This window comes from Lepisma saccharinum, chromosome 12 (genome assembly GCF_977018435.1).
Source record: "Lepisma saccharinum chromosome 12, izLepSacc3.1, whole genome shotgun sequence".
In the NCBI taxonomy this organism is placed as follows: Eukaryota; Metazoa; Arthropoda; class Insecta; order Zygentoma; family Lepismatidae; genus Lepisma; species Lepisma saccharinum.
The window spans coordinates 55,786,648-55,812,624 of NC_139240.1; the positions used below are offsets into that span (position 1 = coordinate 55,786,648).

Genomic DNA, 25,977 nt, shown 5'->3' on the forward strand with positions numbered 1-25,977 from the left:
GCGGTAAGTCGATTACCCCAGGGGCGGAGCCCGGAACCGGCGGGAAATTCGGAAATCGAGGATGTGGAAATACGAACTTAATTGAGATTATTTTGCTATTTGCACGTGTGAGCGCCAAATTTTAACTGCTGGCGCTTATTTGGGGGCAGGTGAATCTGGCCAATTTCTAACATGCCCTTAACAGGGAGTCTATAGAAACAGGCGGGTAGCCGGAGCGGAGGCGGGGCCGCGATAGCGGTTGGGGGCGGTAAGTCGATTACCCCAGGGGCGGAGCCCGGAACCGGCGGGAAATTCGGAAATCGAGGATGTGGAAATACGAACTTAATTGAGATTATTTTGCTATTTGCACGTGTGAGCACCAAATTTTAACTGCTGGCGCTTATTTGGGGGCAGGTGAATCTGGCCAATTTCTAACATGCCCTTAACAGGGAGTCTATAGAAACAGGCGGGTAGCCGGAGCGGAGCGGAGCGGAGCGGAGGCGGGGCCGCGATAGCGGTTGGGGGCGGTAAGTCGATTACCCCAGGGGCGGAGCCCGGAACCGGCGGGAAATTCGGAAATCGAGGGTGTGGAAATAAGAACTTAATTGAGATTATTTTGCTATTTCCACGTGTGAGCGCCAAATTTTAACTGCAGATACGTGATTACGGGGCCAAAATTAGTGAGTATACCGAATTTCAAACAAAATGAAGAAATTCCCGGTATTGTAAAATCGCTCCTTAAAATTTGTTGTCGGGCATTTCTTGGGTTCCGAAGGTTGAAACACTGCAAAACAATTGAAAATCGAGAAAAGAGAAGGCCGATGCGTCATCCCGACGCGTCATTATTTACGACGGTATCCGCGCCATATTGTGTGTGAGGCAAACGGAAAGGTAGGAGAAAGAAGTACTCGTAATGTGAAAAATTGCTATTAGTTTGATGAAAGCAACGTCAATAAACCTTCAGGAATGTTCCGCGAGGCAGATATGTAAGTACGAAGTTCAAAAATTTGACAAAAGACAAGCACGATGCGTGATTATGTAGGAAGGTGTACTCGGCATATTGTGTCTGAGGCAAGAAGTACTGGTAATGTGAAAAATTGGAATTAATTTCATGCAAACAACGTTAATACACCTTCAGGAATGTTCCGCGAAGCACATACGTAAGTAAGAATGTCAAAAATTGACGAAACGAAAAAAATAGGGGTGTCCGAAGGATAGTAAATTTTTACCATTATAATGACTGACCACAATGTCCTTGCACCAACCTGATGCTGGGATGCACTTTCACTACACCTAGTGTCAAAAAGTGCAGCAAACTAGACATGGTTAATGTGCGAGGTTGAAAAGTGCTTCTTCATTGATACATTTCACATGTACTTGTTGTAGTGTTGATGTTTATTTCTTCACTAAGGACTCCTAATTTTTTAAAAGGTTCTTGTGATCGCTCTACGCGTTGTAGCATCTAGTGTGTAAAGTTTAATAAAAGTCTTGTGTTGATGGGTGTTACGGCCCGAGTGAACTCTCGTGGAATTGTCCGACCGTTGCATAATGTATAGACAGCAGTAAAAAATCACCGCCTCATACACCGTTTTTTGTTTGTGAAACAGATGGCGATATATTTATCATTGAACGTAGAGCTTATGTAGACTGACAGAAATCGCAAGATGTAAGGCTACATATGTTCCGTGTTGTTCTCTAGAATCAATCGAAAAATCATAGTGAATTATTATTAATAATTATTTACTTCGATATACGATTGCGACCGTCCTACAGCCAGAGAAACACGCCGGATTTCAACGTTATTTCAAATGTTGATAACACATAATAGCTATTTTTGTAAATTGAAATACAATGTAGAGCTTTTCAGTTTAAAATTAAACCTTTTCTCTGTGAAATATTTACCTTGAATTTTGAAAAATCCATATTTTCTCGTACTTCGTTTACCAGATTCCCGTTTTCTTCAACTTCTTCAATATCAGCCATCTTGAATGAAACGAGACTGTCAATCGAGATCGATTGAGTCACTATCATACCTTCGACTATTCTAATCGTGTTATAACACTGTTTCTTTGTTTCTTTTAACACAAATATGAAACACGATTGGCGGGGAGGGGAGTCCTTGGCCACTACTTAACTTTTTTGTCTAAACTCTACTGAATCCTCCAAATACAAACGTAATATAAAATTCAAATTCAAAATTCGGAGCTTAGATTGTTACCGAGTATTCCGCTCCTGTCTCCCCGCCAATCATAGGGGTAACTTGGCGGGGCAAGAGGGGGCACTGACCCCCCATTTTCTCGTGTTTATTACAATTTACGGTAAAATTTTAGTATCCGCGAAACGTATTTCTTCAATTTTACAGGAGAAAGTACTTACCGAACTGACTTTCCGTGCACTTTTGAAAGGCCGTGGAAGTGTTTTTTTTTCCCATCGCTTAATTTATTTCGCCGGTAAATAATGTATTTTTGAAGATTAATGTCTCTCCAATGCACGAAAGCCGTTGCCTCTATGTCCTTCTACTTTGGATGCGTTCCGAAAGTCATAGCGAAACGAACGAATCGAACGAAAGTAACTTGGCACGTGAACCTGGTGAAACCAGTTATTTTTCAGACTTATTATTCTATGCTTATGGGACGCTCTAGACGAAAGTGCAGGCGCAGCGTTTTGTTTATAAAAATTTCCCGCATGGCGTCCAGCGGAAGGCATTTCCTTCTGACAGAAATAAACTCTACTGCAGATACTGTTACTAATTTTAATCACATTGTAAGAACAGTTGAGGCACACTCATCTGGTGCATGTTACTTCATAACGCTCTCTGTTAAAATTATAATCAGAGTTAGGATTTTTAGGGGAAAATTTCATTGGGAAAAAGGAAGGGAAAAGGTGCTAAAATAAGACCAAAAAGGGGCCAAAAAAAGGTGCTGATAATTATACTACTTATTAAAACTTCCGTCCTATTTTATTAGTCTAAGCTATTCACTCGAAGCTGTGTACACATCACACACATAGGTTGTGGTACAATTATTCACCAGAGTCGGGAAAAACACAAAGCTGTTGTACCTTACAACATTAAGCATTTCTAAATTTTTAAAAATGAGTTTGTTTCTTTTCGGAGATAAAATATCTTTATATAAGCTGAAGCTTCTCTCTATATCCACAGAAACAAGTGGGGCAAACTTAGTATTCACTCGGAATGGCAACTCTGTGGAAGTGGCAAATTCCACAACATACGGATTCTTGACAAGACTAGCCTCAAGTTGTTCTCTGGCAAAACCATCTAACTGGCCCCTCACAGTAGTAAAGATATCCCATTGTTTTTCCTTTTCGACGCCTTGTTCTTCTAAGCTTTTGATGGCTGTCGACAGGTACTTGTAGGAATGTACACAAAATAGTTCATTTTGCAAATCATCTATCTTGTCTGGGAGGAGAAGTTGCTGTGCCTTGGAAATTGCACCTGCGTCGGTTGAATCCAGGGAAAGCACAAACTCCTTATTTTTTTCAAAATTTTCACACAGAAAGGCAGCACACTCAATCCATGATCCCCAGCGAGTAATGATGGGGAAATGTGGCAGGGGCAGGCAGGTAGTTTTCTCTGTAGGCAAGAATGTGACTCGGGGCCTTAAGGAGTATTTTCTTCAGATCAGATATGAACTCATTTACAACATTGTATTCGTTCCTAATAGATTCAGAAACGCTGTGAAGGGCATGAGCCAAACAGGTTACATGCTTTAGCTTAGTGAACAACTGCTTCAATTGGTTAAATGCCGAAAGCATGTAGGGAGCCTGGTCAGTAACTACAACATCTTTTCGAACTGAATTCCACCGGGCCACAGTTTTTGACAGAAATCCATAAATGACTGCATCACTGTACAGGCATTGGTTTTCTGCAACTCGGACATATTTAGTAACATGGGCTTAACTTCCTCACCTGCCAGAGGAAAAACCAAAATGTTCAAAACATATCGTTGCATTTAGTCTGTCGTCTCATCCAGACTGACACCTATATCGCAATCTGACACTTTCACCTTAATTTTACGAACAGTTTCTTCATACACAGGTTCAATATAGTTTTTCCTTAATGTACTCTCATCGGGCACTGACAACCGTGTGTACTTTTCAAGGCACCTTTTCAAGGCCGGATGGTTCACCTTGTTGAGTGGAATCTCCGCCTGTGTAAAAGATGCACACAAGTCAACATTAAATTCCTCTAAATTTTGGTTCTTGGAAGAACACTGCTCAAATGCATTACGTAAGAGAGGCTGCCGAGATTTACTTCATTGCAGATTCTTGTTCTTTTGATGCTTAGAGCTGGAAATATGTTGCTGGATGCGATCTCTCTGGTGTTTTTCATCTAATGTGATTTCCATATCACAAATCGTGCATCGAATAACAGTTCCATCACTTTCTATGAACTCGTGCTTAAATTCTTGATCCAGACTGAGAAATCGGGATCTGGGCACTTTCGGCATGGTAAAGTACATGCACTAACAGGATCTAACAGAGTGAAAAAGCAGGTAAGGAACTTACATCCACAAACAATATCTGTTCACTGCGCACACATGAAACCCACCACTTCAGAAACACATTTTTGCTTCACTGCTTCCAAGACCAAACTGAGTTTTCTTCTTCCTTCTATCTTAAAAAAAAAAAAAAAAAAACGGCGATCCGGTGCATTTCAGTAGCGGTGTTTCCATTGTTGATTTCAAATAGGCCACAAAATACATTCAAACTTAACAATGTGAAAACATCTTAAAGAGAAAAGTGTCGCAAAAAAATAAAATAAAAATTCCATGATTTGCTGAGGAAATATATTTAACAACACCAGTAAAATAACTCAAAAAGGGGAGGAAAAGCGATCAAGAACACGAAAAAGGGGGAAAATAGATAAATGTCCCAGAAAAGGGAGGGAAGGGGAAAGGTTATCAAAAAAGGGGAAAAAAGGTGCTGGAAAATAAGCTCCATTCTCACGTTAAGGCAACATTTCATACACTGAGTCCTTCCAGAGAGGTCTCCCTTTCACTACGAAAAAAAGGTGCGCGCCTAAAAATCCTAACTCTGATTATAATACAATTCCCGAACTAGTGCAGTTTGAAGCCATCATGCACCCGCGGTGTCTGCAGGCAGCAGACGATTTTCACCGAACAAACCAACCTCCTGGCTCGTGCGTTTGGTGAATCTCGGTCTTGCACGAGACGCACGGAATGCGACTTTTGGGACAGCATAATGAACTTCACGAAACGCACGGAAGCACTTATGGAACGGCCAGTTGCCATAACTCGTTTAACGCGTTAAACTCGTGCGACTTTCGGAACGGGCCCTATGTGAACCAAATGTTCCGTGCGTTCGATGATGTAACCCCCGGTCAGTGTTCCAACCACACCGTTGTTTTCCAAGAACATGACAATTTTAACTATGTTTGCCTAACCTAACCTTGCCGTGCATGGTTCGTGGGGCTATTTATGAATGGTTCATGGGACTATTTATGAATGGTTTGTGGGGCTATCCGTGCATGGTTCGAACGAACAATAATTACTCGATATGTGGAAAATTGAAATTATTTTCGTGAAAAAAAAAAAAAACGAAATGCCACCTTCAAGAATCCTTAGCAATGCAGAATACGTAAGTACCAATGTGAAAAAGAAGAAAATAAAGGAATTTCAGACGTTTCGCGGATATTAAATTTTAACAAATTTACAAGTTAGGGGACCTGAGGAGCAAAGTAATAAAGAGTAATACCTATTTGTAATTTTGCAAATGTCACAGTTATTTAGCAAAAAATCCTGGACTCTATTTTTATGAAATGGATAACTTTTCGAATCTCTTCTCCCAAAGTTATGCCCCAGGTTTGATTCTAGCCCCTCAAAATTAGGCCAGTTTAATTCTGCCCCCTCGAAATTAGGTCCAGTTTAATTCTGCCCCCTCAATATTAAGCCTAGTTTGATTCTGACCCTCAAAATTAGGCCTAGTTTGATTCTGCTCCTCAAAATTAGGCCCAAGTCTGATTCTGCCCCCTCAAAATTAGGCCGTTTAATTCTGTCCCCTCAAAATTAGGTCCAGTGTAATTCTGCCACTCAAAATTAGCTCGTTTAATTCTGCCCCTCAAAATTGGCTCAAGTTTAATACTGCCGCCTCAAAATTAGGTCCAGTGTAATTCTGCCCCTCAAAATTAGCTCGTTTAATTCTGCCCCCTCAAAATTAGGCTCAAGTTTAATTCTGCCCCTGAAAATTAGGTTCCAAGTTACGCGTCCATGCCGCCAATGACCACAGACAAAGACAGGAATCGAAGGACGGTGTTTTACATTGGTGTAAGCAGAAGAGTCTCAATGTTTGACAAGTTGACCTGTTCCGTTTTAAAACATCGCATTAACTAAACGCAAAAGAGAAATGGAAATAATTTATTTTGTTCATGTGTGTTAATGCAAGATGGTGACTGACAGTGACCAGACGGAAGCTCGGGATTTTCCCTTGACTAAAATCATGTTGAAAAACAATGTAAGGAATGTAATTTGCTTAACCGTGTAGGGGAAAACTTGCCAGTTAATTCATGATGACCAATTGTAATGATTTTTCTGTGTTACGAGTCTGTAGAACGTATTAGTACTGCCAAGAATAATGTATATAGCCTGTATATTTTTCTGTACATGGAAAATAAGATAACAACTACATAGAAGAGGAACAAATAAGAGAACAACTACATAGAGGAGGAACGTGTGTGAGTACATAATGCTATTTCTGGTGCCCGTTTATGGAATATTACCATTACCTGAAACTGTTCGTTAATGATTGTGAACGAAGCTGAAACTGACTGTTCACATTCACTTTTCTTTTCTCCAAGATGACAACTTTTGGCGGCGCTATCCGTGAGAGATAGATGAAAATCAGAGTTATATTCTGTAATTTAGTACTTCTTGTAATTGAACTGTTATTTCCTTGCACAACTAATTAAAATCAATAGGGCCCAACTTCCAGTTGCTGGATATTGATCTCTTCATTATGCCTACACCTATTCTACATCATATGCATTCCCTGCACATATGTATGCTCAGGCACATTTAAGACTTGTGGTGTCTTTCTTGAAGAATCATATTTTCTATCCCCAATGGATTTTATGTGTCATTTATTGATTGTTGTTTAGGTAAGGTTCTAGTGCTGCCATCTTTAAAACATTTAGGGCCCAAGTTCCGATTGTTTAATTCCGATTTCATCATGGTACGCAGGCATTTTTATCATGGTTTGATGTCTGTCTGTTGACGCATGCTTCGGAATTTCAGCAATTACTTACTGCATGTTTGCTTAAAATTGGTTTTTCTCTTCTGTATACTCTATATGGTTCTTCTCTTGCAACTACCATTCGTTTATATGTCGTACTGGTTATGGACTGCTGCTGCCATCTATGCCATGTGTATGCTGTGAAGGGGTTTCGTACTTAAGTTAGGCTAGTCAGGTTTAGGGCTGTAAGTCCCCCCCCCCCTCCACCCAACCCCCAAAGATACACAGCATTTTCAGAAAAGGAAGTACTATGTGTTATGTATATGTATGTGTCTATTGTATAAGTAGTCTATTTGTTGGCATAGCCCATTGAGTAGTTGACTCAACAATTTTGCCCCAGAAGGTTTGAGTAAGGACACATCAGTGGTTTAGGTATGATGCACAATATAGAGAATGTCTACAATTCCTTTCATACTTCTCATACTCACTAAATATGCAGTCCTGGTAACGTATCTAGAGTTCAGATGTGGGGGTCACGTGTAAAAATTGTACACTTACGTCTATATATGTTGGAAAATTACGTTTTTCATTACCGTTATCGTTCTCCATACATACACATAACAACTATCTTTGATGATATGCTCAAGTAACGTTAGACATTCGTTGTGCTGTCTACAGCGTTGCCATACTGTTCCCTTGTTAATTGCAGAGCATTAGTGGTTGCTGAAAGTGAGAACGCCTAGGTAGAAGAGCATGCCGAACGTTGATTAGAGGTAGGTTTGGCAACGGTGTTCGAGCGTTCTTGTACAAAATGGCATTTTGCGCAGTGAGGAAGCTAGTGATACGAAACTTATATTTTGTTACAATATGTGCTCATTGCGAAAAGATTTAACTGATATCGCACAAAAATTTTTCCGGTAAGGTTAGGTTAAGAAAGTATCTTGAATTTCGTTAATATTTGGTATATTAACTAATTTTGGCCTTCTGATCAGTACATTATGCACAGGTAGCCCCACGAACCATGCACGGGCCCCACAAACCATTTATGGATAGCCCCAGGAATCATTCAGGGATAGCCCCACGAATTATTTCAAGTTAGGCAAGTTTAGTTAAAATTTTGTTCGTAAAACAATGCGATACAGCTCTAAAAAAAAATATTCAATTATATGTGCTTTTTTCCTCGATTTCCACACATGATCCCCACATTTTAACAACAGATTTGTGATTAGAAGGCCAAAATTAGTTAGTATACCAAATATTAACAAAATTGGAGACATTCTCTGTATTCTGTGTTCACTCCATGGTTTATATTAAAAGTCTGCAACACTGCAGTTATGTGGGAGCATAAACAATTGATGTACCGACTTTTGTCGCTCAGCGTGCAAACCGACTGCAGGTCTGTTTTGAAAACACACTTAGCTGATGTGTGCAGTGCTTTGCAGATTATATTAAAATATGTGAATTTTTCTATCCAGTTTTTTTCTTTCATAATCTGGTCACTTTAGGTTTGAGTCATGCCATTGGTTATGATTTGCCAACAATTGGAGAAGGGCATAGAATAAGAGAAACAAAAGAAATACACAAATAAAGATGCTATGTATAGGGTGTCTGTCTACCAGTCAAGAAATTATGCTTGAGGTCAAGAATTTTTGCAATTTTTACAGTATAGTGAATTTACATTGTATATCAGTAAAAATGTGTATATTTGAAGTTTTGATGGACTGATATCCCGGGTTTACTTCACCATTCAAAAGCGAAAAATTAAACTGGATTTTTTACATTAAATTTATTAGAATCTAGACAACTGTGTTATGAAGGTGAACTTTTAATTTAAAGTATTTGTACACTATAGACAGTGAAGCTCAGTATTGATGATAAAAAGAACAAGGCCCAGGCACCTGACATCAGTGGTTTACAGGTGCAACCGAAGTATGCTGAGCGGCTAGCTTCCTGTATTTATTTGTTGAGATACAATAATATTTTAGGTAAATATGCGATAACGCCCGGACACCTTTCACTCATTTATTTCCTTAATTTTACCACTGGTACTTACCTATTTTGCCTTGCGGAACATTCTTTAAGGTGAAGTTATGCCTTTTTCCATAAAATACTGTCAACTTTTCATATTACGATTGATTATTTGTCTAACTTGTTCTGCTTCTGTAATAGACAATATGGCGTGCACTCGTAATGGATCATCACGCGTCATGACGCGCCAGCTTGTGTTTTGTCGATTTTCAGTGAGAGAGCAGTGTTTTTCAAACCTTCATGATGGAAAATTACGTACTATTTCGATTTTTTTTTTCATGTTTACCTTCACAAACCATGCATGTTAGCCCCAAAATCCATCCATGGGTAGCCCCACAAACCATTGACGTTAGCCCCAAAAACCATCCACGGATAGCCCCACAAACCATTCACACAAGGTTAGGTTAGGTTCCATTAGCACTCATTTCACCCCTAAATTCATCGAAAAAGAAAGTGCGGCGAACATAGTTAAAAATAGAAATTTTCGTAAAAAGAAGGCACATTTGGAAACACTGCAGAAATCGCGTGACTTTCAACGCTCTCGCCATCTGCAAGCACACAATAGAAACAATGGCATAATGTGGCAGGCAGTGCCAATTTCTTACGTAAAAAGTGATTCATTCTTGTTCGGCAGCATTAAACTACGAAGTTTTTACTTTCTCTGAAAGAAAATACCTCCAAGAACGTCCAGAATGCTAAAGAAACTCATTTCAGTAAGTACTTTCTCCTGTAAATTTGAAGAAATCCGTCCGGGCGATATCGCATATTTACCATATTTTATAATTATTCTTTGTAACCAAGGATGCCTACAACACTTGGCATGAAACTACCTACCCTTGCTTTACCTTTTTTTTTTTGGTTACTATTCTTTGTTGCTATATTTATTTAAATTCACTTGACACATACACGGAAGAACTATACATATTGCGGGAATTGGGGGGGGGGGGGGGTATAAACCTTGATGATGTGGAGCTGAACGTCTTCAATCTTCCTTTAATCCTGTCGTTCCTTTCCAAAAATATGCTGTCACTCTTCTGTAGGGAAATATATTTTAAATATTCTGGCTAAGATCGTGTACAGACCGTTAGTTCTCACACACCTCACCATAGAATAACTTTTCTTTTACGATCGAACATGCAGAAGGTTCCTCCACATGACTTCGCTTCCTATAGTAGTTAGCAATAAAGTGTTTCCTCTCTGGAGAACTCGAATTACAACATTGTAACAACACTAAACTTTCCAATTACATACTCAACATTATTTCCTTTAGTTTCTTTACCTAGCACATCACGCTGCGACGTCAAGGGTCCCGGGTTCGAATCCCGCTTGGGCTTGGTTGTTTGTGAATGTCCACATCACTCATCCCCATCTTCGCAAATTAGCCAAGAGGCACAAAACTCGAATCAACTAACTAAATCAATCAATCAATCGTGCCAAAATAGTTTACTAAATTTGTTCACAATCACAAGAGTATCAACATTCGATGCGGGCTGGCTAACAACCAACCAACTTCAATTGTTACAAGAAGTGAGTCAACTGTTATAGGGGTGCATGTCCAAGATCAGTTCCACATTGTTTTATACCTGTACTGGGATTTGATGAAGTTGAATATTTGGAAACGTAAAATTATATTATTGAGTTGTAGTTAGGAATTTTTCGCTTTGTTTCTTAAGGGTTACATTAATATATGTATGAAATTTTGTAAAAATATTAAAGTAATGTGACCATTCCCCATGCAGGATGAAGTCTGTAGTATTAATTTTTACATGCATTAATAATTAAATCTCTTGTTAGAGTACAACTTCAGTTTTCTTTCTTAACCGGCTGTGGTAGGGTTTTTTCATTGAATAGAAATATATATTTTCTTTATTTCCAACTATACCTAAGCAAGGGGCGATTAAATAAATGTTAAGAAAAATGAATGAAAGGTCAAAGAAAAAGTCAAGAATTTTGTATTTGTTAATTTTGGTGGACACCCTGATGTATTATTCTGCTAATTTTACACAATTGTTCATTTCAGATTCCAATCGTTTTTGTATGATGCTGTTATCTTCGTAGTACAGTCAGTATGACTGAGGAACTCCACAAGAAAACAATGGAACACAGTTACGAGTTCGATACTAAAAGTGTTACATCAACAGACTCTGGAATTGTTACAGATGATTCTAAAAGTGAAGTATTTGTTGATGCTGGAAAGGTTTCAGGCAATCTCCTATCACAAGCGAGAGAATATGAGATTCCTGCGTCAGAAGATGTTGAAAGTGATTCCAACGTGGTTATAGACAGTCAGACCAGTAATCTGCTTAAATCGATCACACCTGAAATTATAGACGATCTCGAGAAGGACTTGGATTTTTACGAGAAAGTGTCTCTCGTATTTCTTCTCTATTCTAGTGAAGATTTGGCATTTCAGCGCCTGCAAGCCTTGCACATGAGTCTCAAAAGCGGGAGTTTGTCACACGTTGGCTTGCTGTCAGATTGGGCAAGGAATATGCAATCGGATGATCCCGTGTGGCAGTTTAAATTTTTAGAATCATTGTGCCTTATCCAAAACTTCAAGTTGATCAGCGATTTGCATGTGAATGATGAAAAGTTAACGTCCAGATTATCATCCATGAATTGTCGTTCATTCTTCATCAACAATATGAGGAAAGCATTGTATGCCGTGTGCGAAAATCTAGAAGAGTATCAGGTTGACTCTCTAGTGCAGTTTGTCCAGCAAGACTTGACTTCAGAGGGTAAGAGGCTGGAGAAATTTGAAAATCTGTACTTGGAAATGAACATGTTGCAGTGGCTATCACATAAGTACATAGTGGCAGGGAAAGGTGGCTTGCGTAAACTTATAAGCCACTTGGAGAAAATGGGGTTTGAGGAACTGGCAGAAAATTTGTCAGAAGCAGAAAACGACTGTGATCAAATGGAAGTTATTGCTGAACATTTTGGAAAAGTACAGAAAAATATATTTCTGGGCGTGCCATCCAGTAAGATGAAATCGGAATCTGTGTGTTCGTTTGGATCGCAGCCCATGTCTCGTTCGCACAGTGTCGCGTCTAAGATTTCCGATGACCAGAGTGTACACGGTGATGTAACAGACGATACATATCCTATAAATCCAAACGCTGTGGGGTTGTGTGTTATTATTAACCAGAAGAATTTTTACAGGGACACCAGACCCGGGTTGGCTGTAAGTGGTTTCCTTGTTTTATTGATAATAGAGAATGATTTTGCATATAGTCCAAATTGTACTTTGTAAGACTGGTATTGCATGAAGTAGCTATACCTGCAAAACTAGTAGCTATACCTGCAAAACTGTTCGAAAAGTGACAATCCATGTTCTTGTTGCTCAACAATTTTTAAAAAATCTATTTTTTTCTGTGCAGTTACTTTACCATGTTGTTAGTTGAAAACAGTCATTATTTTAACTTTAGTGGCTGTAGGTTTCGAGTGGCAGCCATATTTGTTTTCAAAGAACCGCCATTTGGTGGTGTCGTAAGGGGTTACTGAATCTGAAATATCTCAGCCCCTAATTATCCTATCGGTGTGGAACAAAAACCAAATGATCAGCAAACTGTAAGCTACAAGACTGTGTATTAGCCATTGTTATACAGGGTGGCTCAAAAAGTCACTTAACACCCCCGGTACAAGGCCACTCCAGCGCGCAACATGGAAATGGTGATGACTAATCGTTATCACGCGAAGGGGGAACCACATTGACGCCACCCGCGCAGTCGGCGGCCATCTTGATGTACGCCATCTTGAATTCAACTTCAGAATTTTAAATGGGAAGGGGGTGATATGATATATCAAATCAGGCTAGAATTTCACGAGAAATGCAACGGTGAAGGTTTTTTCGACGTATCTTTAACCAGTAAAAAGTTATGATTGAATTCTTGTACCAATTTGCTCCTTTTCGAGTTGTTAGAAAAATGCCTTAAAATTTGTTTAGCGCATCGGTAATGCATCGAGATCAAAGTGTTGTCTAGGGAGAGAAGTTCGTGCCATTGCACGATTCTAATCGGATATGTCCACGAAGAGCTATGCATTATGAATGGTTGTCGTGAACAATTTACAGTGTGACGCTTCCACTGAATTAAAAGTCCTTCACAGTGACAAGCCTAATGTTTATGTTCATAAGGAAGTTCATAAACAGAATATGCGACCCTTGTCATCTGATAACTAACTTTGGACATAAACTGCTTCACAACGTTCCCATAGTGTTCTGGTGTTCCTCCCTATTGAAAAAACTCTGTAATAAGTACCTTCTTCCATAAGCAAGGATGAAAAAACCTGTTTATTTAACAAATCCAAGTAGCCCTAAGCATTTCAGGTTCTATTGATGGAAAATTGACTAACCAATTGTGTTCCACACAGCACGCCACACCATTAACTTACCAGCACTAACCATTCAGCTTTGATCTGTCGAAAATGGGTTATCAGATGAAAAGCATTGAATATTCTGTTTATGAATTTCCTTATGAACATAAACATTAGCCTTCTCACTGTGAAAACTTTTCATTTAATGGAAGCGTCACACTGATAATTGTTCGCTACAACCATTCATAATGCGCAGCTCTTCATGGATGTATCCGATTAAAATCGTGTGCAATGGCATGCGAACTTCTCTCCCTAGACATCACTTTGATCTCGATGCATTACCGATGCGCTAAACAAATTTGAAGGCATTTTTCTAACACCTCGAAAAGAAGCAAATTGGTACAAGAATTCAGTAATAACTTTTTACTGGTTAAAGATACGTCAGAAAATACTTCACCATTGCATTTCTCGTGGAATTCTAGCCTGATTTGATATATCATATCACCCCCTTCCCATTTAAAATTCTGAAGTTGAATTCAAGATGACGTACATCAAGATGGCCGCCGACCGTGCGGGTGGCGTCAATGTGGTTCCCCCTTGGTCTGGCAATGATTGGTCATCACCATTTCCACGTTGCGTGCTGCAGTGGCCTTGTACCGAGGGTGTTAAGTGACTTTTTGAGCCACCCTGTATATGAATTATGAAAGGGTGAAATTCACATTTGAAAAAGTAGTCCCGATTTTAGCAGATAATATTTGCAAGACGGAAAATGGGCAGGAAGTTGAGCTTTACTGGATAAAGAGCTCTGATATAGATGTGCTCATTCACCAAGTTTCAACCCTTAGACATGCCCCCCTTTTTTTCTAGAAATTATTAAAAAGTTAGAAAAGTGAAAAAAGTGCACCTTTCGCAGGTGAGGGACCTAATAAAAATATACAATCCCTCCCCATAGCAGCTCGGTATGAATATATTATGTACGAAAAATTAGGATTTTCAGATTTCATTATAAGTACCTTTAATATTAACACAAAGTTATACCTACAAATAGGCATATGCAGAAGTACGGATAAATGAGAGTTTACTGTATATACATCATAAATCAATTGACAGTGGGGTTTATCAAAGCATACAAGAAAAAGTTGTATGAGGTAAATAGAATAGATATACATGAAGGCAGTAAGCAGGTTGCTCGTTCCAACATACTTGGTGTGCCCCAGAGGTTCTGGATTTCGAATCCCACCCTGAGCATAGTTGTTTTCTGCGAGTGTCCTTTCATCAATTTTATCTTCTAATTGGTATCCTCCTTGTGATTAGTCAATCAATCAATCACCGACATGAAATGCCAGAATTCCAGGTTCATTATCTGATCAAATCTAAATCTTCCGATAACTTTTCAATATTTTCAAGAAATGTACAGTAACGTTTGGTTCCAACAGTTGGAGTATGATAAAGATGAAAAAATTGCAAGAAGATACTCTGAAAACTTAAATGCTTACATTAAGTGTCGTATTTCCAGAGATACCTTCCTGAGGATGAATTAGAAGATCGCCTTGGTACAGATGTGGATAGAGATGCACTGTCAGAAACTTTCTTGATGTTTGGTTTGAAAATAAAACTGTGGGAAAACTTGCCGCATGACAAAATTCTTGAGCTTATTCATGTGCTAAGAACAAAGGAAATTAAAGATGACTATTCATGCTTTGTTTTTTGCATATTATCCCATGGAGAAAAAGGTAATTTCACGTTTTATCGTATTGTGTATGAATTGCCAGTTGGAATAAGTTTAGTAAGTAGCTAATCCAATAACCTATTTGCCGGCATTTAAGACACATTTTTTTTTTTAAAAAATATGTCAATAGTCAGGTTACACCATCAGGAAGAAGTTAGTGAATGGATCAAAGCTTCATGGGATGCCGTGAAAACTAAGACAGTGGTTAAATCATTTTAAAAAGTGTGGCATTAGTACAGTTTGTTGTGTGAGGACACAGTTTCTGATTTTGAAGAGGTTTCAAGTGACACTTCATTTAGCTCTGTAGATTGATGTCTTGGTTTTGACAAATAAGATTAAAATGTAAGGTTGAGCCGATGCTGATGTATCTGTATTGGCCGATACCAGTGGTATCGATGTCGGAAAGTGTCGATGAAATTCATCTACCGATACTATCCATCATATTGGTGTTTCACAGGGCTTGCAAAAATGCCACGCGACACTTTCACGGAGTTTAATTATCCTGGAAATTATGCAAAATTCAAACTTTCTTTATATTTTACACAAATTTTGCCAAAAAAAAAGCATATTTTGGAATATGCTAAAGCAAATTTCTTGGATGCATATAATTGGAGAAGAATATTTACACACCAATATTAATCAATATTTACAAGAAATTTTACTTATTGCAATTTTCAAGTATCGGTATCTGTGGGAATCGCTAAGAGTATCGCATCGGCTCAGCCCTATTAAAATGTATACGTTCCTAGTTAGATTATATAAGTTATTTGTTGAAGGTAGACCAACACATTTCTTCATATTTGTAAAATAATGATAATATTCAGTGATAAAAATTCTTCCACAAAAATTGCCAGAAACAGGGTGCATCTTATGTGACAGTAAATACGGTAAATTTAAGAAATATGTTGGCCTATGTAAAACATATCATTGTTGATTGGGATGCTGATTATTATATCATTAACATTCTGTGTATTCATTGAAGTTAAAAATTCCACATTCTGAAGGGGGACACAGAACACTCAAATGTAGCATTTAATAATTTTTTTTTTATAGTAAGATAACTGGTGTAGCATGAAACCCTATGTAGGGATACAGCATTGAAATGTAATTTCATGATATGAATGCCTAATTGCGCAGTTTCTTTTTCTACAGCGAAACCTCTTGCAACCTAATGGTTACATATGTTAATTAAGGAGGTTAATGAACTATTCATGTTACAAGACCATTTGTAATTTTATATTGGATCAGTAGGATATTAGTTATTGGAAGGGGTAAACAAATACAGGGTGCCTGGTTCAGGCTCGTAGCCAGGCAGGGGGTCGGGGGGGGGGGGGGCCCCCACTGGAACTGCCGTCAGCCCCATTGACATTAGGCAACACTATTTTGCATAATTTGCAAAATATATATTAGCAGCTAGTGTTACATTTTTTATCTGTACCTTCGTTGCCCCTGTTGTGGCCTTCCTTTAGACAAAAATCTGCGACTTTGATGCCATCGTGCAAATTCCCTCCGCATCTGCGTGAAAGGTCAACATATCCCAAGTTTTGGGAAGGAAGGGGTGTTTCATTGCTTCCGCCGGGAGTGAAATGTACTGTAGGCACTATGATTGAATATCGTGCATTTATTCTTGTGTGATATAAATATCTGTATCATCAAAAGTAGTATGGAGTGTGCAGTAAGGGATGATTTCAGTAGCAGTCAATTAACGCTTCAAACGATGTTTTAAAAGATATAGAAAAATGTGTTTTTTGTATATTTCTAAATTTTATGTGACTTAATGAACCCCCCCCCCCCACACACACACATAATTTACCTTCATTAACACTTAAACTTTTGAAAAAATATACTTGGTTTATAAAGCCCCCGTGATAAACTGTAAAACCCCCCGGGAGATCAGTTCTAGCTACGGGCCTAGGTTGCCATGGCACCTGAAAACGTTCACCCGACACTTGAATTTTCAAATGAGTTCTAATATTTTTATATTTTAAAAAAATTTATTTTGAGTTCGCTTATGGAACTTTTCCTTTTTTAAATAACGAGTACTGCAAGTGTTTTTTAAAATTTTTGTGTTTTCTGTATCACATGTGTCATTAAATCAGAATATAAATGCCAATATACATTATATTATTTTCACTGTTGCTAGCTGAATTTTAAAATCTGCAGCAATATGGTAGTCAACCATATCTAGGTTAGAATGTATTGCATAGTTATTCATACTATTACCAGTTGAGCCTTCGTTAGGAAAGCCACGCGGACACAAGAATTAATTACTTTTAATCCATTCTTATAATATAGGTCTTTTCAGTTCTTACGGCTGGCACTCTAGAAGCTGACAAGGGAAGTAGGGAGCGGGGAAGCGACCAGTCCAACACGATAAGAAACGCAGCAGAACGAGATTCACATGGTACTTATTTCCGCCACATCATATCTCTCAACATCACCGTTGTTGTCTGGTTGATCTGCAGCGAATTCTCCACTCCCCACTTCCCTTGCCAGCTTCTAGAGAAGTATTGTATTGCTAGTTTTATTGATATGATGTGACAGATTGATTGTTTACATCCCTACATGTACACTCACTGACACTTCTGGGTTATATCAAGTCCATTAACTTTCAATGGAATCGTTACAACCCAGACGTGTCCATGACTACATAAATATTCAAAAATTTATTTTCATATGTTCTTTTAAGTGTGTAACACCTAGATTTTCTTTGTTCTGGTTTTATTATTCCTAAGAATACACTCTTGGTTTTCAGGATCAGTCTATGGTTCTAACAGCATACCGGTTTCCCTGGATGAAATAGTACAATCATTTTGTGGAAAGCAGTGCCCTGCGTTGATAAAGAAACCAAAAATATTTATAGTTCAGGCTTGCCAGGGGAGGGCGCAATTAGGAGGTAAGCATTTTTTTTTCTTTATTGAATTTTTTAACATGTTATTTCTGTGGGATTGTAATTATAATTTTCATTTTTGACAATGGAAATTTTTTCACCAGTTCGAGTCCTGATGTTTACATGGCTCTTTTGCTTTGGGCATCCCTTCATCAATTTAGTGGGACTGTTCACTGCCATTATTTTCCGTAATTTGTTTTTTCTAAGCTTTACATTGGAGGGCAATGCAGTGTGTTATTCAAATGTTATTTTCACCAAACAAGTGTTTCTTGTCTAAATGCATAATAATTTTTTTTCCTGAGCCTTTTAGATGATGAAGCAAGTCGTAAGTTTCCAAAGACAAGTAATAAAGCACATTGACAGAAGTTTGAAGGGACTAAATAGCATATGGTAACACAATTAAGCCCTGTTTCCATGTTACAAAAACACTAAATGTGCTCACTAAGGCAGTTTTATTAATGTAAAAAAAAAACATACATGTAACACTTTGGCCCTGTATCGGTGCCTTCATAATATTAAGTGTATAATGTTTTTCTTTGTTAATAGAACTGCCTTGGTTAGCAGATTTAGTGTTTTTGTAAATAGTATATGTTTGTGCACAATGATCACTAAACTTTATGTAATTTGGGTTGTTGTTAGCTGCCGCTGTCAATATAATTTTGATTACATTCAAGGGCGTATCCAGGGGGTATGCCCCTCCCCCCTCCCCAAAATTTCTTCCATCTTTTTGAAAATACTATGATAGATTCAGCATACTTCCTTATGAGACACTTGATGTAGCAGGTATAGAACAATTCTCTCTGTGTCCACGGTTTGTGGATTCTGAAAATAACATCCACCAAAAATTTTAAGTTTCACGCTGGGTAGTGATACATCAGATCAGTTTATATGAAGAATGTCACAAACGCGCTCTTGACGAACGTGATCTAGCCGCAGTTGAAAAGGGGACTTCCTTAATAAAGTAAAGTGCTCCCCTGTGATTTGCACCATGCCATGAAGGTGTATAGGGGGTGTGGAGTTAGGGCCCCACACTTTCTTGATCACGGCCAAGGTTGGGGTGATGTGATGAGCACCATGCCCCTGACTGCCTTTACCCCCTCCCCCCCAGAGTTTCTTCCAGGAACCCACTTTATACGATGCTGGGTGGGTGCCGGAGCCGCTTGAACAGGTGGAAAAATTCCCGGTCCTTCTTAATTGCAATCTTTATCTGTAAAAAGGTTTTCAGTTTTACTCGACAGTTGTAAAACGTATTTAGAGCCCTCATCACCAATTAGGCTCTTCTTTTCCTTATGTAAGAGATGCCACAGAACCGTTTCAGAAACTTCAGGAGATTTCAGATGAAGAGTTCAGCCAGCTATTCCAAGAATAACAGAACACTATGCAAGACGAGATAGTCATCTTCGTACTATTGTAGAGGAATATTTTTTCAAGAATATATTCATTCTTTCTGCTGATGACCTGACAAATAGATTTTTCAACATGAAATTTGTCATAATTTGAAGTTATCCTGCCAAAAAATACTTCTCCACAGCATATAGTTAAATTAGAAACCTTTCAGTGTATTATGGAAATTGAGGTTTATGTACAATATGAAGGGCTGAATATCTCCTTTGGTGTCAGAAGTGGAAAAGCGATTGGTCTCACTGATGGTGCAGTTCCAATGTCGTAATCAATGGGTCATGGGTTCGGTACTTTGTAGAGGCACAAACATGTTAGGATCTCACTATAAACTGTGGGTCTAATCCCGATTAGCCTGTCTGTGCATAAAGCATACTTAAAGAAAGAAAGCAAATATTGCTTGGGGGTGGGCACTTCTGGCTGGACCCCACCCCCAAATTTTATTTCTGGATACGCCCTTGTCTACATTACTTTGTGTTCTTCTCTGGTTCATAAGTTTGTGTAATTTAATTGTGGGTGTTGAATTCTAAGTAACTCCTTGAGTAATTTTAAAAAAATGTAATAATTGCCATACCTACATGATATTTGTAATTATATACTATAGCCCTTCCAGTAATTTAATGTTAGCATATGCTTTATTTGTATTAAGCAGATATTTTCCCCTTGTACTTCCCTTCTTGTTTTTTTCTACATTGCTTTCACAACTATAATTCGTGAAAAGAAAATACCAAAAAGGTTGTGAGACTTGAAAGAGAAGATAAGATGTTTTGTCAGTCGTCAATAACTTTCACCTGTTGACTCCCCCCCCCCCCCCCCCCCGTATTTGTTATCATTGGGAATAATGGACATGATAATCTTTTTTTATATAGTGGTGGAACATAGTGACATTGCTGCAGATGGCAAATTAACAAGCAGTCCAGACATATCTGATTACGCCATATTCTTGTCTACAGTCCCAGGCTACGTATCCTACCGGGACCTTCTAAAAGGTACGATGTCATTTATTTATTTCTTCTGAACTTTGTAACTTCTGGTACATGTGTAGTGCCACTGATTCCTTGATCCTCTCCAGTAGTGCAGTAGCTAATGTTGTTACCTTGTAGTCAAGCTGATGCAAGTTTAAGTCCTGGTGTGAAGTGCATTGCACAGCGATTCTGATTCCATTTCCAACTGTTTATCCATTCCTGTTCCAGGCATAAATGGGAATTAGAAGTAACTGCCATGTTTGGTTCTCAGTAGGGGCTTATTTTTGTAGAGCAGCTTCAAGAGAGCTCCATTCCTAGTAACTAACTTGTACATAAGCTTTCTTTGTGTGGAAATACCTAGTGGCGAAGCCTCATAAGAGGCCAGGCCTACCCTAATATACCATGTGTTCATTTCGATCTTCACCCGAGAGATCGGGAGAAGCGTGGCGGGCGGCGCTGACGGAGATGCCGACATTTCCGACCTGTAATGCCCGCTTATTTTTATGGAAATATGCAGACATTTATATAAATATTGCAAAACGAGCACTAACCTGTGTTATAAGAGTACGGTTTTAATTTTAGTAGCTTAGTGGCTGTATGTGCTGATGATTTTGACACGTCCATCTCCTGTGAAACACGGCGTAGAGGTTTGTTTGGAGAACGTTCTAACGCTGCACCAATTTCATCGAGTTTTGGTTCGGTTAGAATCCGTCGTTTTTGCTTAGGTGTTTTAAAATTTAATGATCCAGTTTCTCGTAATTTAAGGACAAGATGTCTAACCGTATCTCTATGTGGAGGTGAAACGCCTGGGAATTTCTGTACAAATTTCCTACACACGTCTCGACACAAGTCTGTTTTCACAAAAATTAGAGAGAGCAAATATTAGTTAATTTTTGAACATGAATGTACTGTACATGAATTGAAATTACTAGTGTATGTGAAAAATGTTCATTTTTTAATATGGTGTCAGTAAGATGGCATCCTAGGTGTTGCACACATTGTCGGAGTCTCAGAATAAATCAATTCACCCATGACGCTTCGTAGCATCTCCAACGGTATGTTGTGGATCTCTTGCCGAATTCACTTCTTCAAATTATCCCTGGTTCTTGGAGGGTTGTCCTTGAAAACTTTGGATTTCAGGTAACCCCAAAGGAAAAAGTCAGGAGCCGGCAAATCGGGTGAATGGGCAGGCCATGGAATATTGCCAAATGTGCTGATGAGACGACCATGAAATGCGAGTCTAAGCACATCCATAGACACTCTGGCAGAATGGCTAGTTGCACCATCTTGCTGGAAGAGTGTTTCTTCATCTGGGTCATAGTCATCGAGGACAGGCAGGAAAAAGGTTACCAATATGTCAGCATAACGTCATAGGCGGATTTACTCTGAGACTCCGAACAATGTGTGCAAAACCAAGGATGCCATCTTACTGACACCATATTAAAAAAATGAACATTTTTGAGGTACGCTAGTAATTTCAACTCATGTACAGTACATTCATCTTCAAAAATTAACTAATATTTGCTTTCTCTATTTTTGTGAATTTTTTAAATCTTCCCATTTGAGTGCCTCACCCTATATTTTATCTTGTTTTTTTCTTTTTATTCATTTATTTTTTATTGTCCTTTGATTGATTTGTATTTTTTTACTTCGCTTTTTGTGCCACTTTTGGCTAATTTGCGAAGATGGGGAAGAGTATTGATATGATGAAATTGACGAATGGACACAGAAACATCCATACCCAGTCCGAGATTCGAACCCAAGACCCCTGGCATCGTAGCGCGATGTGCTAACCGCTCCGCCACGGGGGCCAGCTTTCATTGTTGTGAGCGTGAAGTGAGAAAGGGGAATAATGACTTGTATAACTCTGGAATGCTACAAAAACAAGCATAAAAGCCTATTACCGGGCATAGGAAGAAAGAAGGGGCATCAGAACATTGAGGACTGCCACTCGAATGACATCTAAAGCATCCATTTACGATAAAATCAAGAAATAAGATTTACGAGTTAGCACACATCAAGAGTTACTATTCAGGTACGTTGGTAGATGCAAGAATATGTTGTTACCTTTCCAAAAATAACTTTAAAGGTTATATTTTTTTATATTTTAAAACAGTCGCACCCACGAACTCACACGTCTATCCCTACCCTTCCAGCGACACCATGCTTCTCCACTGGAAATACCAATTACATTATTACTGTACATTGGGGAGGGTATTCTAAGAAATATGTGATTAGGTGTCGATGCATTCAAAAGAATTTATATAATGATGAGTATGGCCCGGATAGTTATGCATTTTGCATATTTTGAACATATTTTGATAAATGCGGGAACCCATTTAAAATTATATTTTACGTTTGCGACTTGGACCTATTTCCTTCCGTCACTGCTATTTATTCTCCACATTCTTTTACAAAACAAAGTGATAAGACTTCTTTCGTCGTCCTTGCGTGAACACTCAACTTCTATTTTTCACGGAGAAACAACAATGATGGACATCTACAGATAATCTTTAACTTAACATGTCAGATACTGTTGCCTTAATACATTGTCCAATTGTATCTTGTGAAGTAAGGTGACTTTTTTTTCACAACATAAAACATTCTTGCCGAAAACAGAAGGAGTTTCAATGTTGAAAATGCGAGATATCATGTTGTAATCAAGTGCATTCACATTCTGTAAGGAATATAATTTTAATTTCACTTATAAAACAATAGTGTGTGGAAGAATTCAGAACTGCTACTTTTACATGTTACACAGTACATAAAGAACACATATCTGTTTACATGTAGGGTTTTGTGGTAACTGAAAGAAATATTCCAAAAAGTTTAGGTGTTTTTCTAAGGTGCATATTTTAAGTATTTTAATGATAAGTATGAATATAAAATAGCAAACATTAGCTTGCAATTTTAACATGACATTACATGTTTGAAAATAATAATAATAAAACTAGTGTGCTTGCTTGTTTTTCACACACCTACAAAATATCTTACATACCACATGCCGCCCAGTATAAGACATCTGTAGAGGCATGCATATTGTGTTTTTGACGAAAACACAAAATGTTAAATAACACATTGTAATATAAATTTTTCATGTTTCTTAGAGGTGAGGTGCATTTTCCTACCTTGTTTTGTCACGAAATAATGTGAAATGAACTGCAAAATGCGAAATAGACTCCGACGCGACACTTTCTGAAATTTGAATTATCCTGAGAGTTATGTAATTCACAGAAAATTGATTACTTCTGCTGTAAATATTTGAGAAGCCAAAATGGACAGCTTTATACGGGAATAAACTTAATATATGTGCTATTAGAAGGGATATGTTTATTTTGTGTAGTAAGTGCAGTATTTTTATCAAATTTGTGATTATATTCACATTTTTTAAAACCAAAATCATTTTATGTACTGCTTTTTCACCTCTATAACAGCGAAATTTTATTTTATTTATCACTTTTGAACCCGAAATTGGCTCTTGTTTTTGTACCGAAACTTTGCTCTTTTATTTACCAAAAATATGTGCCTCTAGACATCTGCTTATTGAACATAAAGAATCACATCCTAACTTATGCATAGGGCACACACACACATATACATATTAAAAATATGAAATTAATAAAATTTAGTATGCATCTTGCATAAGTTACAATAACTATTGTATTTCAGGTTCATGGTTCATCCAGATTTTGTGTGAAATTCTTCAAACGAAGAGTCAAGGCTCTCATATCATGGATGTCTTCACAAAAGTTGTTGCTCATATTAGTGAGCAGAGAACAAGGTTAGGCAATGAGGAGAGGAGCATGATACCAGAGCAAAGGAGCACATTGAGGAAGAAACTGTTCCTGCCACTTCATCCGTTAGGAATGAGCTACGCTATCACGTTACGCACGGAAAGGCTGTTATTCTCAAATCTGACAAATGAGTTTTTACAATGCAAATTGGAACGTCAATCTAAGAAATAGACACATTTGTAAATTTGAAAATCTGTGTGTGTGTGTGTGGGGGGGGGGGGGTAACCTGTATTTTGAAAAATTGCCTCAATATTGCACCAGGAAATTGAGACAATAGAAATTGAAAGTTCTACATTGTTATCATCCATTTCATTAACTTTCATTCTGATAATGACATTAGTTTCTACTAGGGCTGAGCAGATACCAGTGGTATCGGTATTGGAAAGTATCGGTTGGAATATATCTACCGATACCAACCGATACTTTTCCGGCATTTTGGTCTTGCACGGGGTCCGCAAAAATACCACGTGTGACACTTTCCCGGAGTCTTAATTATTCTGGAAATTGTACAAAATTCAACTTTCATTTTATTTTGCACCAATTGTGAACAAAAAGCTATAAAGTGTGATTACATAATATCTATTTTAATATTCTGATGCAATTCTTGAATATAACTAACTCCAACTCTCTACCCTTCTTGAACCTGAAGATTCATGGCTGCAGCAACACAGGCCTTCCATCTGTCCCTATCCTGAGCAAGATCTATATACTCTTTTTCCATCCCTACCAATTTCCTTTAGGTCCATCTCGACATTATCCCTCCGTCTTCGACTTGGTCTTCCTACTGGTCTATTACCATCAGGTTTCCCAACACGAAACTCTAAAGTAAATTTCTTGGTAAATTGATGGGTATAATTGGAGAAGAATATTTACACACTAATATTGACCAATCCAGTATTTTGAACAAATTTTAATTATTGCAATTTTCAAGTATCGGCATCGGTGGGAATCGGTAAGAGTATCGGTTCGAAGTGGTATCGGTTCAACCCTAGTTTCTACATCTTAATTCTCAGCATACTGTAACTCATAATTCTTGGAATGTTAGTGACAATGGTTCTATACTCTTGTCTCTGGAAACTGTGGAGCAAGCAAGAGTTGGGGAGAAAGTTAGTTGACAGGGCAAAGCAGTATATGCTGCTGTAAACTGCTGGTACACTACCCCTCTCACGAGCTCATTGTTCAAACCCTCTCGAGCCACTACTTGCACAGACTTGTTTTCACTTACTCCATAGATCCCCAGGACAGAGTGTACTTTAGTACAATGTTAATTGGACTTTATCCATTGTTCAGTGCTTTTAACTATGCTTATTCTAACACTATGTTTTGAGAGAGTACCTCTTCATAGGTGCACCCTTGAGTATTTGGTTAGCTGACTGGATTTGTAGCAAAATCACGTCTGTAGATTTATTCTCCACCACCGCCAAAATGAAACTTGTTGACCTGAAGACGAGAGAAGATGTGTTCTCTGAAAATTAAGTGTTAGAATAAGTGTAGAGAGATTCCACAAAAATATCATCCTTCATGGTCAACCTAGATATAGTGGTTCTCATATTACAATTCATTATTTTTGGATACTTTTAGCCCAGACATCTTAATTGCATGGCAATTTTTCTTCTAGTTTTCCATTTTCCAAGGTGCAAATTTTACATGTTGTAGGCACATGAAATAAAG

At 38.2% G+C, this 25,977-nt stretch overlaps 2 protein-coding genes across 4 annotated transcripts in view; one reads left to right on the top strand and one right to left on the bottom strand.

Annotated features, from left to right (window-relative positions):
• LOC145996490 (SAP domain-containing ribonucleoprotein) overlaps window positions 1–2,013 on the bottom strand; it is a 28,234-nt gene extending 26,221 nt beyond the window's left edge. For both annotated transcript variants that reach the window (XM_083132990.1, XM_083132989.1), the window contains exon 1: window positions 1,882–2,013. In XM_083132990.1, coding sequence (XP_082989116.1) covers window positions 1,882–2,010 — 129 coding nt within the window. In that variant the 5' untranslated portion in view covers window positions 2,011–2,013. The remainder of the gene's footprint in view (window positions 1–1,881) is intronic.
• Window positions 2,014–6,296: 4,283 nt separating this feature from the next.
• Window positions 6,297–24,500, top strand: LOC145996120 (caspase-8-like). 2 transcript variants are annotated; one of them, XM_083132398.1, is made up of 6 exons: window positions 6,297–6,691; window positions 11,237–12,400; window positions 15,047–15,263; window positions 18,015–18,155; window positions 20,417–20,536; window positions 24,182–24,500. In XM_083132398.1, exons 2-6 carry the CDS (start codon window positions 11,285–11,287, stop codon window positions 24,475–24,477), a joined length of 1,890 nt encoding a protein of 629 aa, XP_082988524.1. In that variant the 5' UTR covers window positions 6,297–6,691; window positions 11,237–11,284; the 3' UTR covers window positions 24,478–24,500. The 2 variants fall into 2 exon arrangements, with proteins under 2 accessions (XP_082988524.1, XP_082988525.1); XM_083132399.1 differs by having other exon boundaries at window positions 6,297–6,471.
• The last annotated feature ends 1,477 nt before the right edge of the window (window positions 24,501–25,977 follow it).

Coding starts and splice junctions, on each gene's coding strand:
- LOC145996120 (XM_083132398.1), top strand. CDS start 11,285: ATGACTGAGGAACTCCACAAGAAAACAATGGAACACAGTTACGAGTTC. Junction 18,156..20,416: donor GGGGAGGGCGCAATTAGGAG/GTAAGCATTTTT, acceptor TTTTTTATATAG/TGGTGGAACATAGTGACATT. Junction 20,537..24,181: donor CTACCGGGACCTTCTAAAAG/GTACGATGTCAT, acceptor ATTGTATTTCAG/GTTCATGGTTCATCCAGATT.